Here is a 16,226-nt window from a genome sequence, read left to right on the forward strand (position 1 = left end):
TATTTCCCTTCCTCCCTCCGGACCCTCCTGCCCTTCAGCTTCTTTGGAGGCCCTCCTGTTCCCAGTCTTTGGGGAGAGGGCAAAAAAGCTCTCTTTGTCTGCTGTTTCCACCTCGTGCATAGTATTATCAACTCCTCTCATCTTCTCCCTCTCCCCCCCCCCCCGTCTCTTTTCTAAACGTAAGGTGTCCCAGTTTCTTCGGCCTTCCCCTAGAGGGAAGATGCTCCAGCCCCCTCAGCCCCCCCTTTCCAATTTGGTTGTGTTTTCCCAGCAGCTGCCCTTCCAAGTGGGCTGACCAGGGTTTTTAACACCCAATGTGACCTAGAGGGGCTTCATGCGCTCGTCCGGTGTTCAGCGGCTCCGGTTACCCAACTCTCGGGCAGCAGGGATGGGCGGGAGGCCAAGAAGGCCCCCCTCAAGACCCTCCTCCAGTTAGAAGAAGAAGAAGAAGAAGAAGAGTTGGTTCTTATATGCCGCTTTTCCCTACCCGAAGGAGGCTCAAAGCGGCTTACAGTCGCCTTCCCTTTCCTCTCCCCACAACAGACACCCTGTGGGGTGGGTGAGGCTGAGAGAGCGCTGATATCACTGCCCGGTCAGAACAGCTTTATCAGTGCCGTGGCAAGCCCAAGGTCACCCAGCTGGCTGCATGTGGGGGAGCGCAGAATCGAACCTGGCATGGCAGATTAGAAGTCCGCATTCCTAACCACGACACCAAACTGGCTCTTAGCATCCACCAGGGAGAAGGAGGGGAGCCTGGGGGTGGGGGGCACAGAGGCAGGAAAGAAATACGCATTTTGGGTTATTTCTTACAAATGTTGCTATGCCTCCTTTCCCACAAAGCGGTTATTAAAAAACAAAAACACCACATCGAAACATGCCACTGACTCACCTGATAAAAATATTACATCGTCATAGAAGCATAGAATCATAGAGTTGGAAGGGACCACCAGGGTCATCTAGTCCAACCCGCTGAACTGTGCAGGACACTCACACCCCTCTCGCTCATCCACTGTCACCTGCCACCCCCTTGAACCTTCACAGAATCAGCCTCTCCGTCAGATGGCTCTCCAGCCTCTGCTTAAAGATCTCCAAAGATGGAGAACCCACCACCTCCCGAGGAAGCCTGTTCCCCTGAGAAACCGCTCTGACCGCCAGGAATTTCTTTGTGAGGTTTAGATGGAATTTAGAATAATAGAATCCTAGAGTTGGAAGGGACCTCCTGGGTCATCTAGTCCAACCCCCTGCACCGTGCAGGACACTCCCAACCCTCTCGCTCATCCCCTGTCACCTGCCACCCCTTGAGCCTTCACAGAATCAGCCTCTCCGTCAGATGGCCATCCAGCCTCTGCTTAAAGATCTCCAAAGATGGAGAACCCACCACCTCCCGAGGAAGCCTGTTCCCCTGAGAAACCGCTCTGACCGCCAGGAATTTCTTTGTGAGGTTTAGATGGAATTTAGAATAATAGAATCCTAGAGTTGGGAGGGACCTCCAGGGTCATCTAGTCCAACCCCCTGCAAATGTGCAGGACACTCACAACCCTCTCGCTCCTCCACGGTCACCTGCCACCCCCTGGAACCTTCACAGAATCAGCCTCTCCGTCAGATGGCTCTCCAGCCTCTGCTTAAAAACCTCCAAAGATGGAGAACCCTCCATGTGGTTCTGCTTGAGGCTGATCCTGCACTGAGCAGGGGGGCTGGACTAGATGGCTTCTGTACCCCGCTCCCCTCTAGGACTCTGTGATTCTACGGAATTCAGATCTGCAAGTCCACTCCCCTGCCTTCTGGAACTGCCTGATCCAAACAGAGGGCTACACCACCTGGCATGTTGCGACAGGCCCTTCTGTCCGGAGACTCCCGCCTCTCCCCGTGCCCACCCCCACCGCCCGATTGCGGAGGCTCACCGTGGACGCGGAGGGGGCCGCCAGCTGGAAGTGTGCCGCCAGGCCGGCCTTGTCCTTGCACTGCTCCTTGCACTCCAGGCACTGGCAGGAGTTGGTGGTGGCCGGCTCGGTGCCGCCGTTCAGCGGCAGGACGGGCAGCTCCTGGGAGGCGCCCCCGTGGGCCGCGGCCACCGCCTCCTGCGCCACGCCCGCCGTGTTGGTGGTGGCGGCAGTGGCGGCGGCGGCCTTGCTGGCGTTGAGGGCGGCGAGGGAGACGAGGGGGGTGATGTCGGGCTGGCCGATCATCTGGTCGAGGGCGATGGGCCGCATGACGAGGTGGGAGCACTGCATGACCAGGCCCTTGTCCTTGTGCTCGCGGGCGTGCAGGAGCAGGCTGCACTTGTTGAAGAAGACCAGGCGCTTGGTGCAGTGGTTGCAGGTCACCTCGATGCGCATGCTGCGCCGGTCATAGTGGCGGGCCAGGCTCTTCTCCAGGGCAAAGGCATCCCCGCACTCCAGGCAGCGGTAGCCGAGGGGCGGCAGGCTCAGGCTGGACTCCGCCGGGGGCGCCAGGTTGGGCTTGTAGGTGGGCAGCAGGTTCTTGCTGTTCAGGATCTTGTTGAAGGCCTCCACCAGGCTCGACTGGCTGCGGGAGATGACCGTGCCGGCCACGGCGGGCGAGGACTTCTGCGGCTGCATCACCACCACCGCCGTGCCGTTGACCTTCTGGCTGGCCGTCGGGGCGGCCGACGCCGGCTGGGCGGCCGGGACGGCGCCGGCCCGGGCGTCGGAGGCCTTGGGGAGGGCCTGCGGGACGAGGCTGATGATGTTCTTGGCTACGGCCTTGCTAGGCAGCACCACCGCCTTCTGCTGGGCCACGCTGGCCGCCATCAACATGGCGCTGCTGGCGTTCTGGATGGTGGAGACGGGCAGCACCGTGCCCTTGATCTTCGTGCCGTCCCCCAGCTGCACGCTGACCACCTTCGGCCCCTCGATCACCTTCAGGGGGCTGGCCACCACCATTTTCGGGTTGGGGGGCTCCGCCGCACCCTCCTCTTTCTTGGCGGCCAGGGGGAGGGCGGCCTCTTCGGCGGCGGGAAGCCCTTGGGAGTCCTGGTCGGAAGGCGGCTTGGCGGCCCCCGCCTCCCACTCCGTGGAGACCCTCGTCACTGTCCGGGTGATGCTCCCAGAAGAGGTCTTGATGGTCTTGATCCGCACTTTGAGCGGCCGCGAGGAATTGGAGGACGGCGACCCCGCGCTCTCGTCTTCGAGGTCCTCCTCCTCCTCTTCCTCCCCGCTGGAGACGCCTGGCGGGCACGGCACGGGCTCCTCTACCGGCTCCTCCTTCAGGGCCTCCCCTCCGAGCTGCTTGGGGGACACGGTGGGGCCAAGGCTCCCGTCTGCTGGCGGGGAACTTTTAAGGAACTGGCCTGGAGGGCTGGCGGGGGGGCCCTTGACACCGGGGACGCCGCCGGTGCCCCTGTCGAGATTAGTGTCCGAGCTAGGCCACGGCCCGAGAGCAGACTCGTCCGCAGGGTAGCAGACGGAACTCGGTTTCGGGTGGGTCAAGGGCTCTCGACAGGGCACGTCAGGGTCAGACTCCTGCTTGATCGCCAAGGGGGTCAGCGGCGGAGGGCTGGGCGGAGGAAGGCCCACCCCGCCAGCGGAACAACTTTCAAAAGGGGGCGGGAAAGCCGGCGGGAGAGACGCGGGGTTCTCCACGGCCGGCTCCCGGCAGTCCAGCGGCTGGGTGGAAGCGAGGGTGGAGGACGGGGAGAGGGAAGCCGCCGAGAGGGTCTTCTCCTTCGCCTTGCATTCTCGCGGGCGGTCGATCAGGTTGGTCGCGCCGTCCTCGCTGGGGTCGGGGCTGAAGTGCGCGAACAGGTCCAGGCCTTTGGCCCCTTTCTCCTTCGGCGTCCAGCACTCCCCGTTTGTGGGGGCCGCGGCCTCGGCCGGCCCGGCCAGCGGGGAGTGAGGGACCTCGGAGGGGGCGAAGCCGTTCTGCAGCAGGCGGGGCCCGATCACGTGGCCGTCTTTGAGGCGGCCGTCGGGGGGCTCGAGCTGCTCCGGGCAGACTGTGTTCTTGACGATGACGCTGACGGTGGTGATGTCCCCGTGCGGGAGGACGTGGTCGGGGACCACCGCCTCCACCGGGATGGGCTTGATGTGAGCGTCTGAGTCCTCGGGGCCCGAGTGGATGGCCTCGTTCGTGTCTATGTCCGGGATGTCGAAAGCGGCCAAGAGGTCGTCGAAATCCGGGGTCTTCATGTCACCCATGGCCGCGGCCTCAAGAGGTTCTAGAAGGGAACAGGAGAAGAAAGAAGAAACAGGTTAGCCGGGAACGTTATAACAGATGGTAATAAACCGTACCTTTTAATTTTTATCCCGCCCTTCCATGATGTTCAGGGCAGGGAGCAACGTTTCCAAACTACGCACACAATTTAGAAGTTGAAAATTGTTTATGTTTCTCAATGCCCTCCACTGGAATTCCCAGACAGGGGGTCTTCTCCTTCCCAGTCATACATGGAGGCGTATTTCTGCTTGAAGCCAGAGTCCAGGAGACCTTAAGACCAACAGCTCTTGTGGCAGGGAAGGAATTTTCATGAATCGCGGCTCACTTGCCAAGCGGTCAAAGGATGACAGAGAAATGGCAGAGAAGCAGGAGATATTGTTTTGCTTCTGTCTTCACTGTGGAAGACGACAGGCAAAGACCCGACAACCGTAACGCAAGCAAGATATGATTTTCAAGCTGGCAATGGCCAATAACAGCTTATTCCCCTGTAAGACAATAATTTCTCAAACTTGCAAATCATCAAAACAAAGTCCTAGGTATTTTCTTGTTTTCAGTCTCTTCCTCTTTACCTTTTATCAATCCATCCTCTTTCAATGAATTCTTATCCATATATCAGAAGAATATGAACTTAATCCTATGGTGATATATGTATAGCTCACTCTCCAAATAGTTCTATAGTATCCAATACACAGAGGTCTACAAGGAGTAGCATCACAAAGTATAAATGCTCTTTATGCATATTCATTTAAAGAGGATTGATTGAAAATGTGGGTTTATGGATCTCCGGACAAAAATAGGCAGCCGATCACTGATCACCAGTCCCAAAGATTGGACGGTGGAATCACAGAATCCTAGAGTTGGAAGGGACCTCCTGGGTCATCTAGTCCAACCCCCTGCACTGTGCAGGACACTCACAACCCTCTCGCTCATCCACTGTCACCTGCCACCCCCTTGAACCTTCACAGAATCAGCCTGTCTGTCAGATGGCTCTCCAGCCTCTGCTTTAAAATCTCCAAAGATGGAGAACCCACCCCCTCCCGAGGAAGCCTGTTCCACAGAGAAACCGCTCTGACTGTCAGGAACTTCTTCCGGAGGTTTAGATGGAATTTCTTTTGAATTAATTTCATCCCACTGGTTCTGGTCCGTCCCTCTGGGGCAAAAGAGAACAACTCTGCTCCTTCCTCTATTTGGCAGCCTTTTAAATACTTGAAGATCCCCTCTCAGTTGTCTCCTCTCCAGGGTGCTAAAGTAACTCCATGTTGAAAAAGGGTTCCAGAAAATTGCAGGATGGTCATCCAGGACGGGTTAAATTGGAGGAATCTGTTCTTAAGGACAGATCTAGCAAGCAAAAGCTATTGAGAAAGAACCAGCATGGATTCCGTAAGGGCAGATCTTGCCTTTTCAAGTTTTTGGGGAGGACACCCGTGTGGACAAGGCGGACCCAGTGGATGCTGTTGACCTAGATTTCCGGAAAGCTTCTGATCAAAGCTCCTCATCAGAGGCTCCTAACTCACCTCAACCATCATGGGGTGAGAGGACAAGTCCTCTTACGGGTCAAAAACTGGTTAACCAACAGGAAGCAGAAAGTGAGCTTAAGGGGGCGGCTTTCACAGTGGAAGGTGGAAAGCAGTGGGGTACCGCAAGGATCGGTGCTTTTAAACCTGTTTGCTGATGACCGGGAGCTGGGAAGTAAACTGTGGTCAATTTTGTGGGTGACACTAAGTTGCTCGGGGTCCGCTGAGAGCCAGGGAGGACCGTGAGCCTTCCCAGGGGGCTCTCTCTCGAGGCTGGGCACGTGGACATCCACGTGGCAAGGGAGGCTCAAGGTGGGCAAGTGAAGAGTCACACACGTTGGAGCCAAAAACCAAATTACACATTTACGGCGATGGGGTCCGAACTGGCAGTCCCTGACCAGCAGAGAGATCCTCTGAAGATGTCGACTCCGTAGACTCATAAGATCATAGAGTTGGAAGGGAACTCCAAGGTCATCTAGTCCACCCCCTGCTCAACGCAGGAAATTCACACCTGCGACTGCAATGAAAAAGGCAAATACTCTGATATAAGAAGGGGACCAAAAGCAAATCAGCCGGTATCGTAAGGCCCCTGTAGAAATCTATGGGGGAAACCAAGAACAAATCTAATGTATGTACTAGAGCGTTTGCTGGCAGGGGCTCATGGGAATTGTAGTACATGAACATCTAGAGGATCACAGGTTTACCCCTGTACTAGAGGGTGCGGGGTGGGCAAACTGTGGCCCTCCAAATGTCCACGGACTACAATTCCCAAGAGGCCCTGCCTGCATTTTGCCATCGTGCTGATCCAAGGTCCCTTCTCTTCTGTCCTGTTAAGTATGGGGCAGCTTCATATAAATGTGCTCACCAGTTGCTTCTTTCAAAAGCAGAAACGGGTTCTCTCTCCATTGTCATGGAGCCAAGAGGGAGGGAACGCAAAGGCAAAATATTTCTCTGATCTTTTTTGCTGATATACCTGCCCAGGTTACCAGCCGGCACTCTCCCCTCCCCCCACCCGTGTTGCCAAAACACTTTCCTCCCAAGCAGCGCCGTTTCGTGCAACACAAAAGAGGGAACACCTGAACACCGTAGAGTCGTGCATGCCCAACTCCCCCCCCCAGGGCACAGAGGAGCCCCTCCCCACCTGAGAAGCCCCCTGCCCATCACGGGGAAAGGCTCAACTGATAAGAGGAGAAGATAAGACCAAGATATTCTGCAGCAGATTCTGGGCAGAACACCCCAGGGAAGGGTTATTATACATTAGGCTCAAGGTATCAGCAACAACAAAATGGGGGGGAGCTCCTTCTGCCTTATTTAATTCGACGATCGTGCCCCACCTTTCTCCCCAACAGGGACCCAGCGTGGCTCACATCATTCTTTCCTCCATTTTGTCCTCCCAACAGCCCTGCAAGGTGGGTTTGGCTGAGAGTATTTGACTGGCGTCTAGTCAAGGCTATGGTCTTCCCAGTTGCAATGTGTGGCTGTGAAAGTTGGACCATACGGAAGGCCGAGCGTCAAAGAATTGAGGCTTTTGAACTCTGGTGCTGGAGAAGACTCTTGCGAGTCCCTTGGACTGCAAGGCGAACAAACCGGTCAGTCCTAGAGGAGATCAGCCCTGACTGCTCTTTAGAAGGCCAGATCCTGAAGATGAAACTCAAATATTTTGGCCACCTCATGAGAAGGAAGGACTCCCTGGAGAAGAGCCTAATGCTGGGAGAGATCGAGGGCAAAAGAAGAAGGGGGCGACAGAGAATGAGGTGGCTGGATGGAGTCACTGAAACAGTAGGTGCAAACTTAAACGGACTCCAGGGAATGGTAGAGGACAGGAAGGCCTGGAGGATCATTGTCCGTGGGGTCGCGATGGGTCGGACACGACTTCGCACCTAGCAACAACAACATTTGACTGGCCCGAGGTCACCCAGCAAACATCTACGGGGCAAGGGGGAATCTGAACCCAGGCCTCCCTGATGCTAGCCCGGCATTCTGAAGCACTACACGGCTCACTTCCCGGCTGTACGAAGCCGACTTGTAATTAACCCTTAATCAACATGTGCATTTAGTAATTAACACGCGGAACTCACAGTCGCAGGAAGATGGTGGTGGCTACAAGCATAGACAATTTCAAGAAACATTCAGAGCTAGAAGCCACAAGGGACCAGGGAACGCTGCAACTGGAGCAGGCTGCCCTCTCTTCTTGGTGCTTGGGGGGCAAGAGTGGGAGGGCTCCTGGAGTTCTGGCCCCGCTGGTGGACCTCTGGGTGGCCCCTGGGCTTGGGCCCCTGTGTGACCCAGAGTGTTGGGCTGGAGGGACCGTGGGCCTGACACAACAGGGCTTCTCTTAATCTCTTATGCCTGCCTATTTCTCTGCTGACTCCTCTTAAACCCGGCTTCCCCTCCCTGGGGGCCCAGAGCAGATTATGTCATCCTTTTCTCCTTTCTGCCCACGTGGCAACAACCCTGTGAGGTAGGTTAGACTGAGACCTTGTGGCTGCGCCCAAGGTTACCCAGTGAGCTTCTGTGGCATTGCCGGGATTCGATCCCGGCTCTCCCAGATCCTAATGCCACACACAGGACTCCATGCTGGCCCTCCACGCAGGAAAAGCGGCCCCTTGAGAGCTTCTGGCCCCTCTTGCACCTAGGAGGCACGCCTCTGACGGCCGGCCGGTCGCTGGAGATCTACAAAAGGGGACCCCCCCCAGTCCCAAGACCACAGCTGACCACAAGAAGCTGGAGGACTTAGACGGGACCCAACAGAGAAATCCTTCAGCACGTTTGCCTGATTTCCAGAGAGGAGGGACCACCTGCCTGGCATCAGCTGCCTCGGCCACCGCAATAACAACGCTTCTCGGTAAAAGCAACTCATTTTCCTTTTCCTTCCTCCACTGATATCCCGCCGTTCTCCTCCATGGGGACCTGGAGCAGCTGACATCCTCCTCCTCCTCCTCCTCCTGGCCTGTTTGATCCCCACAACTGCCCTGCGAGGTACGCTGGGGCCTGCCCAAGCAAGCTTCCGGGACTGAATTGGGTGAGATTCGAACCTGGGTCTCCCGGAACTCTTAGCAGCTACACTGCACCGGCAACGGGTGCGAGACAAAGTTTGCGAGGAGATGTGGGCTTGCAGGGCTAGAGAACCGGTGGGAGGGGAGGGGAGAGGCGCATTTTTCCCCCCAGTGTTCAAGACCAGAACTCACCTGATTACATCAGTCCCTGAGAACGGAGCCGGAGGGTGGGGAGGGTGGGTGGGGGGAGGAGAAAGGAAGGGAAGGGCCAGGCATCAGCCGCCTGCCCGCCTTGTCTTCCCTTCCCGGAAGGCTCTCAGGAGGTCAGGGCTCAGTGGGGACAGCTGCGAGGGGAGGGGCGGAAAACAATTTGAAAACCCTGAGCAAAACAAGCACCTGACGCCGTCCGGGCCCTGCGGGAGCCGGCCTCCCTTCCCCGGCAGCTCTCCACTCCGCCCCCAAGCGTAATCCACAGATACCTGCACAGCAGCCCCCTCTCCCTTTGCCATCTGCCAAGCCAGGAGGCGGAGGGGGCTAGACATTCGACACAGCCCCCCGACAGCCCCCTTGCAAAAAGGAAACAACGGCTCCCAGCCCTGCCAGCTCTGGTTTGGGAAACCCCTGGAGATTTTGGGGGTGGTGCTGAATTCGGGAACGGGGGGGGGGTCTCAGCGGGAGGGCTCTGCCACGCAGCCCACCCCCCCAAAGCGGACGCTTCCTCCTCCTCCGGAGGCTGCCTGGAGACCAGGTGTCACTCCCGGAGATTTCCATCTGTTTTGCAGAATTCTGTCCTCCAAGCCCTGCCGCCCTGGCCCTGGGAGGCCACGTCCTGTTGATCGTGTCTGACTTACGCTGTGTCATCCACCTTAACCTAAATAGTGATGGGTGGCTGGTCGGGCCTGTCTGGAGCAGGAGAAAAGAGGCAGAGTCCAGGAGCTCCCGAAAGGCCAACAAGGCCTGGGCCAGGGGAGGAGCTTGGGAGAGCCACGCCTTCGACCAATTGGGCGGCCGAGAGAGCTCATCCGTAGCAGCAGCAGCAGCGACCCACAGCCCTGGAGCACCCTTGAGACCAGGGGTAGTCAAACTGCAGCCCTCCAGATGTCCATGGACTACAATTCCCAGGAGCCCCTGCCAGCAAATGCTGGCAGGGGCTTCTGGGAATTGTAGTCCATGGACAGCTGGACGGCCGCAGTTTGACTACCCCTGCTTGAGACCACCGCAATTTGTGGCTGGGGAGGCCCGGCTAGAACGCAAGTCCATCTGTCCTATATGTTAGAACAGGGGTAGTCAAACTGCGGCCCTCCAGATGTCCATGGACTACAATTCCCAGGAGCCCCTGCTAGCGTTGTCTTAGAGAGTGGTTTTAGATGCCGCATGATGTTAGCGGGCAAGTGACAATAGCAGGTGTGATTGGATGCAGAGGAGTCCTGGGTTTAAACTACGCGGAGAAGGCTTGGTAAGATATCAGGGGAAAAAATTCAATGGCTGTCTTTAACTAGATATAAGGACAGAAGGACTCACGTCTCGGCTGTATCTGAAGAAGTGAGCTGTGACTCACGGGAGCTCCACCCCCGGCCCCCAATGCTGTTAGTCGTTCAGGTACTCCTGGACTCTGGCTCTCCTCCACAGACAGGCATGCCTCTTGATCTGTCCAAAGAAGTGAGTCACGACCCACAAACGCCCCTCCCCGGCCACAAACCTGGCTCACCTTGAAGGGGCTCCTGGACTCTGGCTCTTTGCTACTGAAAAAACAAAAACGGTGGGACACTGAATCCGATTGAAAATAGCCTCAAGATGAGTAAGACAAGGAGTCACCTGGAAACCAAATGGGAAAGCCAGAGGATGCGAGGATGGCCACAGATATTGTTAGGGCTGGGGTGAATGGCTGTCTTATGGGGGGGTTTTATGAATGAATGAATGAATGAATGAATGAATGAATGAATGAATGAATGAATGAATGGCTTCAAAAGGGGACTGGGATGCTGGCAGAGGGCTCTACCAGTGGCCTCTGCAGGGTGGGTGGGAAGGGGTGGGCCAGTGCTTGGCTCTCGTGCCCCTTCCTTATACGCCTAGAAAAGTGGTTCTCAGAAATTAAACCAAAACGGACCAATGGCATGAAGATCCATGGTTCAGGATTGTATATAAACTGCTTTTCCCCCCTCAGGGTTTCTCAGTTCAGTTCTGTCTCTTGTCCCACCGAGCTGTGCCACCCCCTCGAGCGCCTGGCAGGAGGCTGTGCTGGAGGCACTGCCCCAGAGGGGTCCAGACCCCCAGGTTGAGAACCACTGGCCTAATGCCGATGGTCCCTTTATGTGCGTTCATGATACCGGTGTGGCCCAGTCAATACGGGGCCTATTTTAGCCGGAAAGGCCTCAGCCTCCAAGGTTTTTGCCCTGGCATCGAGAAGGGAAGCCATCCAAGACAGCTGTCCCCACTAAGAAGGGCCAGCTCAGCTGGAAGCCTCCCAGCGCTTCTTTCGACATCTCAGGGAACCAGCTCGACTCTGACTGTGGTCCAACACCCACAGGATGCGTCGTTGCAATTAACTCACTAACAGTCCTGGGTCCAGTTTTGGGCACCCCGGTTGAAGAGGGAGGTAGACAAACTGGAGCATGTCCAGGGGAGGGCAACAAAGATGGTGAGGGGTTTGGAGACCAAGACGTAGGAGGAAAGGTTGGGGGAGCTTGGTTTGTTTAGCCTGGAGAGGAGACGACTGAGAGGGGATCTGATAGCCACCTTCAATAATTTAAAAAGCTGCCATGTAGAGGATGGAGCAGAGTTGTTCTCTCTTGCCCCAGAGGGACGGACCAGAACCAATGGGATGAAATTAATTCAAAAGAAATTCCGTCTAAACCTCCGGAAGAAGTTCCTGACAGTCAGAGCGGTTCCTCAGTGGAACAGGCTTCCTCGGGAGGTGGTGGGTTCTCCTTCTTTGGAGATTTTTAAGCAGAGGCTGGAGAGCCATCTGACGGAGAGGCTGATTCTGTGAAGGCTCAAGGGGGTGGCAGGTGACAGTGGGTGAGCGAGAGGGATGTGAGTGTCCTGCATAGTGCAGGGGGTTGGACTAGATGACCCTGGATGTCCTTTCCAACTCTGTGATTCTTTGATTCGATGAACTGGGGAAACAACAGACAATTAATCTGTCATCGAGGAGTGCAGCTTGGCTGTTTCTGGCCCTGTTAAAGAAGCTGCCCAAGATGCATTTCTCAGGGTGGTCATCTTGATCTGCAGAATAGCTGAATTTGAGTCCAGGAGCACCTTAGAGAGAGCAAAAGGAGTTTCAGGGTAGAAACAGGTCTCTGACAAAGGAAGGTATAACTCCCAAAAGCTTAGAGTCCAAAAATCTTGGGCTTTCTGAGAAGAGAAAAAACAATAACTAAATTTATTGCTAACTGGCAACGCCTTATTCTGCCTGTCAGTGGGCGGGGGGGAGATGAATTGCCCACTTGTGGTTTTTGAGGATTAAAAAGCAGCCTCTAGTAGAGAGAACAGGACAAAAACAGAAGAAAATGTCTATTGATTAGGTAGTAAATTCAGAGTAAGTAGGTCTATTTGTACAACTTTGGTTTAACAATAAAAATAAAATAAAACCTGGTTGCTCTTTAAGGTGCGACTGGACCAGCATCTAGCTGAGAGCCAGTTGGGTGTAGCGGTTAGGAGTGCGGACTTCTAATCTGGCATGCCAGGTTCGATTCTGCGCTCCCCCACATGCAGCCGGCTGGGTGACCTTGGGCTCGCCACGGCAATGATAAAACTGTTCTGACCGGGCAGTGATATCAGGGCTCTCTCAGCCTCACCCACCCCACAGGGTGTCTGTTGTGGGGAGAGGAATGGGAAGGCGACTGTAAGCCGCTTTGAGACTCCTTTGGGTAGAGAAAAGCGGCATCTAAGAACCAACTCTTCTCCTCCTCCTTCTTGCTGAGCGAGTGGCTGGCACTCCAGGAACTGCCTTGGGGGAGCTGCTGCTGGAATCGTTGCCGGTGACCTTTCCAGGGCCGCGCACGCATGCGCATGTCCTTCTGGGCTCCTCCAAGCAGCTGCTAAGGCGAAATGACGGCTTGGAAGCAGGCGAGAACTCGCAGCCACCACCCCCCCCCCCCGGCGGAGAAGCCGAGATCCGGAAGCGGATCGGAGCGCTGCAGCTGGAACGCCCTGGATCTCTGCCATGAAGGGCTCTACCTGGGGAGGCACGGGCATTTAAATAGAAGGCCACAGCTAGGAGGAAATAAGCCTGGTTCCTCAAAGGCCCACACCTGGGGGGGTGGGGGGGGGGGAGGAAGAACACTCCTTTCTGACCCAGAACTTCCCCATCAGGGAATAAAGGGGGGCACTGTGGGGCCAAATGCATGACAAAGGAAGCCAGAGGCAAGGAAATCTACACATTGTGTTCCAGGCATTGTGGTTAATGGCTCCTTCCAGGGTGGGTTTGTTTTCTGGGGGGGGGGGTGCTGAAAGCCAGAGGAAAACACACTCTTGGCATGCAGGAGGCCAAGCCCAGTTTTAATCAATGGGTAAGGCTTCGTGGGCATGCAGGCGAGACCCCTCAAAGGGTGCATCTTGAATAAGACGTTGCTGGCCTCCAAGGCAGCCCAGATTCAGACCCTGCTCTGCTGCTTCCGACCAACTCGGTGACCACCCCCCTGGAATCGAACTCTCTTGGGCAGAGACTGGAGGCGCGTTCTCAACCGAAGCTAGGACGGAACTTCTGGTTCCCAGTTCAACCTGGGGCCCACAGCCTCCCTCTCTCCCTGGGCACCCACCTATGGGTGCCTGGCAGCCTTCCGCAAGCTCATCCCGCCAGCCAGACCCCACAACCCGGCCTTTTTCCACTGGGGAACTGGCTCTAGGGAAGGGGCTTCCTGAAGAGGTGGGCGGGGGGCCACCCTTGGCGATCTTCAGCAGGTGCTGCTTGGGAAGGTGAGCTGGGGGGGCTATACCCCAATTTTCACTCACCAAAGTGGCTTGTAATTGCCTTCCTTTCCTCCCACCACGAGACATCCTGTGAGGCAAGTGGGACTGAGAGAGCTCTGAGAGAAGTGCTCTGAGAGAACAGCTCTAAGAATTGGAACTGGCCCAAGGTCACCCAGCTGGCTGCATGTTGGGGGGGATCAATCCTGGCTCACCAGATTAGAAGCCGTGGCTCTTACCCACTACCCCATGCTGGCTGTCAGTCTGAAGGTCAAGCATCTTTTAAAGGAGGAGGAAGAGGAGTTGGCGAGTTGTTATTTTACTCTTGGTTTTAATAAAAGTTGCTTTAAATTAATCTTAATTCATTATTATTGCAAGATGTGAAAGGCATGATTGTCAGTGTTTCAGGGCCAGAAAAATGAAAAGCATGCCTACTGGATGGGGGATACGCTTCTAGGTAACACTGTGTGTGAACGAGACCTTGGGGTACTTGTGGATTGTAAACTAAACATGAGCAGGCAGTGTGATGCAGCGGTAAAAAAGGCAAATGCCATTTTGGGCTGTATCAACGGGGGCATCACATCAAAATCACAAGATGTCATAGTCCCATTGTATACGGCACTGGTCAGACCACACCTGGAGTACTGTGTGCAGTTCTGGAGGCCTCACTTCAAGAAGGACGTAGATAAAATTGAAAGGGTACAGAGGAGAGCGACGAAGATGATCTGGGGCCAAGGGACCAAGCCCTATGAAGATAGGTTGAGGGACTTGGGAATGTTCAGCCTGGAGAAAAGGAGGTTGAGAGGGGACATGATAGCCCTCTTTAAGTATTTGAAAGGTTGTCACTTGGAGGAGGGCAGGATGCTGTTCCCGTTGGCTGCAGAGGAGAGGACACGCAGTAATGGGTTTAAACTACAAGTACAACGATATAGGCTAGATATCAGGAAAAAATGTTTCACAGAGTAGTTCAGCAGTGGAATAGGCTGCCTAAGGAGGTGGTGAGCTCCCCCTCACCGGCAGTCTTCAAGCAAAGGTTGGAGACACACTTTTCTTGGATGCTTTAGGATGCTTAGGGCTGATCCTGCGTTGAGCAGGGGGTTGGACTAGATGGCCTGTGTGGCCCCTTCCAACTCTGTGATTCTAATACATATGCAAATAAGATGGACGGTTCCCATTGCTCGTGATTAAGAACAGGAGAGAAGCCCTGTTGACCCATACAGTGGTCCATCTGTACCTTATAAAGCAGGGGTAGTCAAACTGCGGCCCTCCAGATGTCCATGGACATCTGGAGGGCCGCAGTTTGACTACCCCTGTTATAAAGAATGGCGACTGAGGGGGGCTCTGCTCCAGATGTTCATCCAACCCCCTCTTGTAGCTGTCTAGTCTTGCGGTCGCCACCACTTCCTGCAGCAGGGAATTCCACGTGTTATGTGGATTCTTTGGGTTAAGAAGTCAATATTCTAGCCTGGCGGTCCTGGAACATGCACTGGTTTGGGCCCTCTGAAATACCAGCTGGACGACTTATTGTCCAAGCAAGGAACAAGGAGGAACTGCTCCCCCCCAAAGACAGAGTCCCAGAGACCCCAATCCTCACCCTCATGGGCACAGAAAGCTGCATTCCACAGAGATGGGCTCATCTAGGGAGGCCAACCCCCAGGTGGGGCCGTGGGGCTCAGGGGCAGGGCATCTGCTTGCCATACGGAGGGTCCCAGGCTGGACCCCGGCCATCTCCGGTCACGAGGTCTCCCAGAATGACAGCTCATCTCCAGACTACAGAAATTAGTTCCCCCAGAGAAATGGGCTGCTTTGGAGGGGGGACTCTAGGACAAAGGGTCCCAGAAGATCCCAAGCTAGAATTGGCCCCCACCCCACCCCCTCTGCCCGGCAGCAGCTCCCTGGAGGCTCTGGGCCCGCCCGTCTTCCCTGGAGTTGAATCGAGGACCTTTTCTGCACAAGACTGACCTGGGGCCAATTCCGCGCTCCTGGCCTCACCTACCTCACAGGGTTGTTGTGAGATGAAACGGAGGAGAGGTGAAGAATCGAAGCTGCTCTGGGTCCCTCTCGGGGAGAAAGTACATAAATGTGCCCCTGGCCTGATTTAGATGCAGTGCTGAGGAGGGAGAAGTCCTCTCTTGGGGCACACGGAAGCACCCTGATCCACCTCTTTCTCACAGGCCTTGGCCCAGTTCAGGACCAGAAGGCCCCGGGAGACCAACGCCCCACAGGGCCACGCTGCTGCTTTGAGAACGGCATGTCTAAATCAGCTTCAGGCAGGTACACCATTCAACATTTGCTGAGATTTTTCTTAGAATCATGGAGTTGGAAGGCACCTCCTGGGTCATCTAGTCCAACCCCCTGCACTATGCAGGACACTCCCAACCCTCTCGCTCATCCACTGTCACCTGCCACCCCCTTGAGCCTTCACGGAATCAGCCTCTCCGTCAGATGGATATCCAGCCTCTGTTTATAAATCTCCAAAGATGGAGAATCCTCCACCTCCCGAGGAAGCCTGTTCCATTGAGAAACCGCTCTAACTATCAGGAACTTCTTCCGGATGTTTAGACGGAATTTAGAATCCTAGAGTTGGAAGGGACCTCCTGGGTCATCTAGTCCAACCCTTGCACTGTGCAGGACA

At 55.5% G+C, this 16,226-nt stretch overlaps 1 protein-coding gene across 4 annotated transcripts in view; it reads right to left on the minus strand.

The window, feature by feature from the left end:
- Nucleotides 1-16,226, minus strand: part of ZNF687 (zinc finger protein 687) — a 36,408-nt gene that overhangs the window by 13,323 nt on the left and 6,859 nt on the right. For 2 of the 4 annotated variants that reach the window (XM_077319679.1, XM_077319705.1), the window contains exon 2: nucleotides 1,902-4,177. In XM_077319679.1, coding sequence (XP_077175794.1) covers nucleotides 1,902-4,157 — 2,256 coding nt within the window. In that variant the 5' untranslated portion in view covers nucleotides 4,158-4,177. Of the gene's footprint in view, nucleotides 1-1,901; nucleotides 4,178-10,204; nucleotides 10,348-15,587; nucleotides 15,750-16,226 lie in introns of those variants that run through there. The other 2 variants (XM_077319695.1, XM_077319688.1) reach the window with 2 other exon arrangements.

Source organism: Paroedura picta, chromosome 1 (assembly GCF_049243985.1).
Source record: "Paroedura picta isolate Pp20150507F chromosome 1, Ppicta_v3.0, whole genome shotgun sequence".
NCBI lineage: Eukaryota > Metazoa > Chordata > Lepidosauria > Squamata > Gekkonidae > Paroedura > Paroedura picta.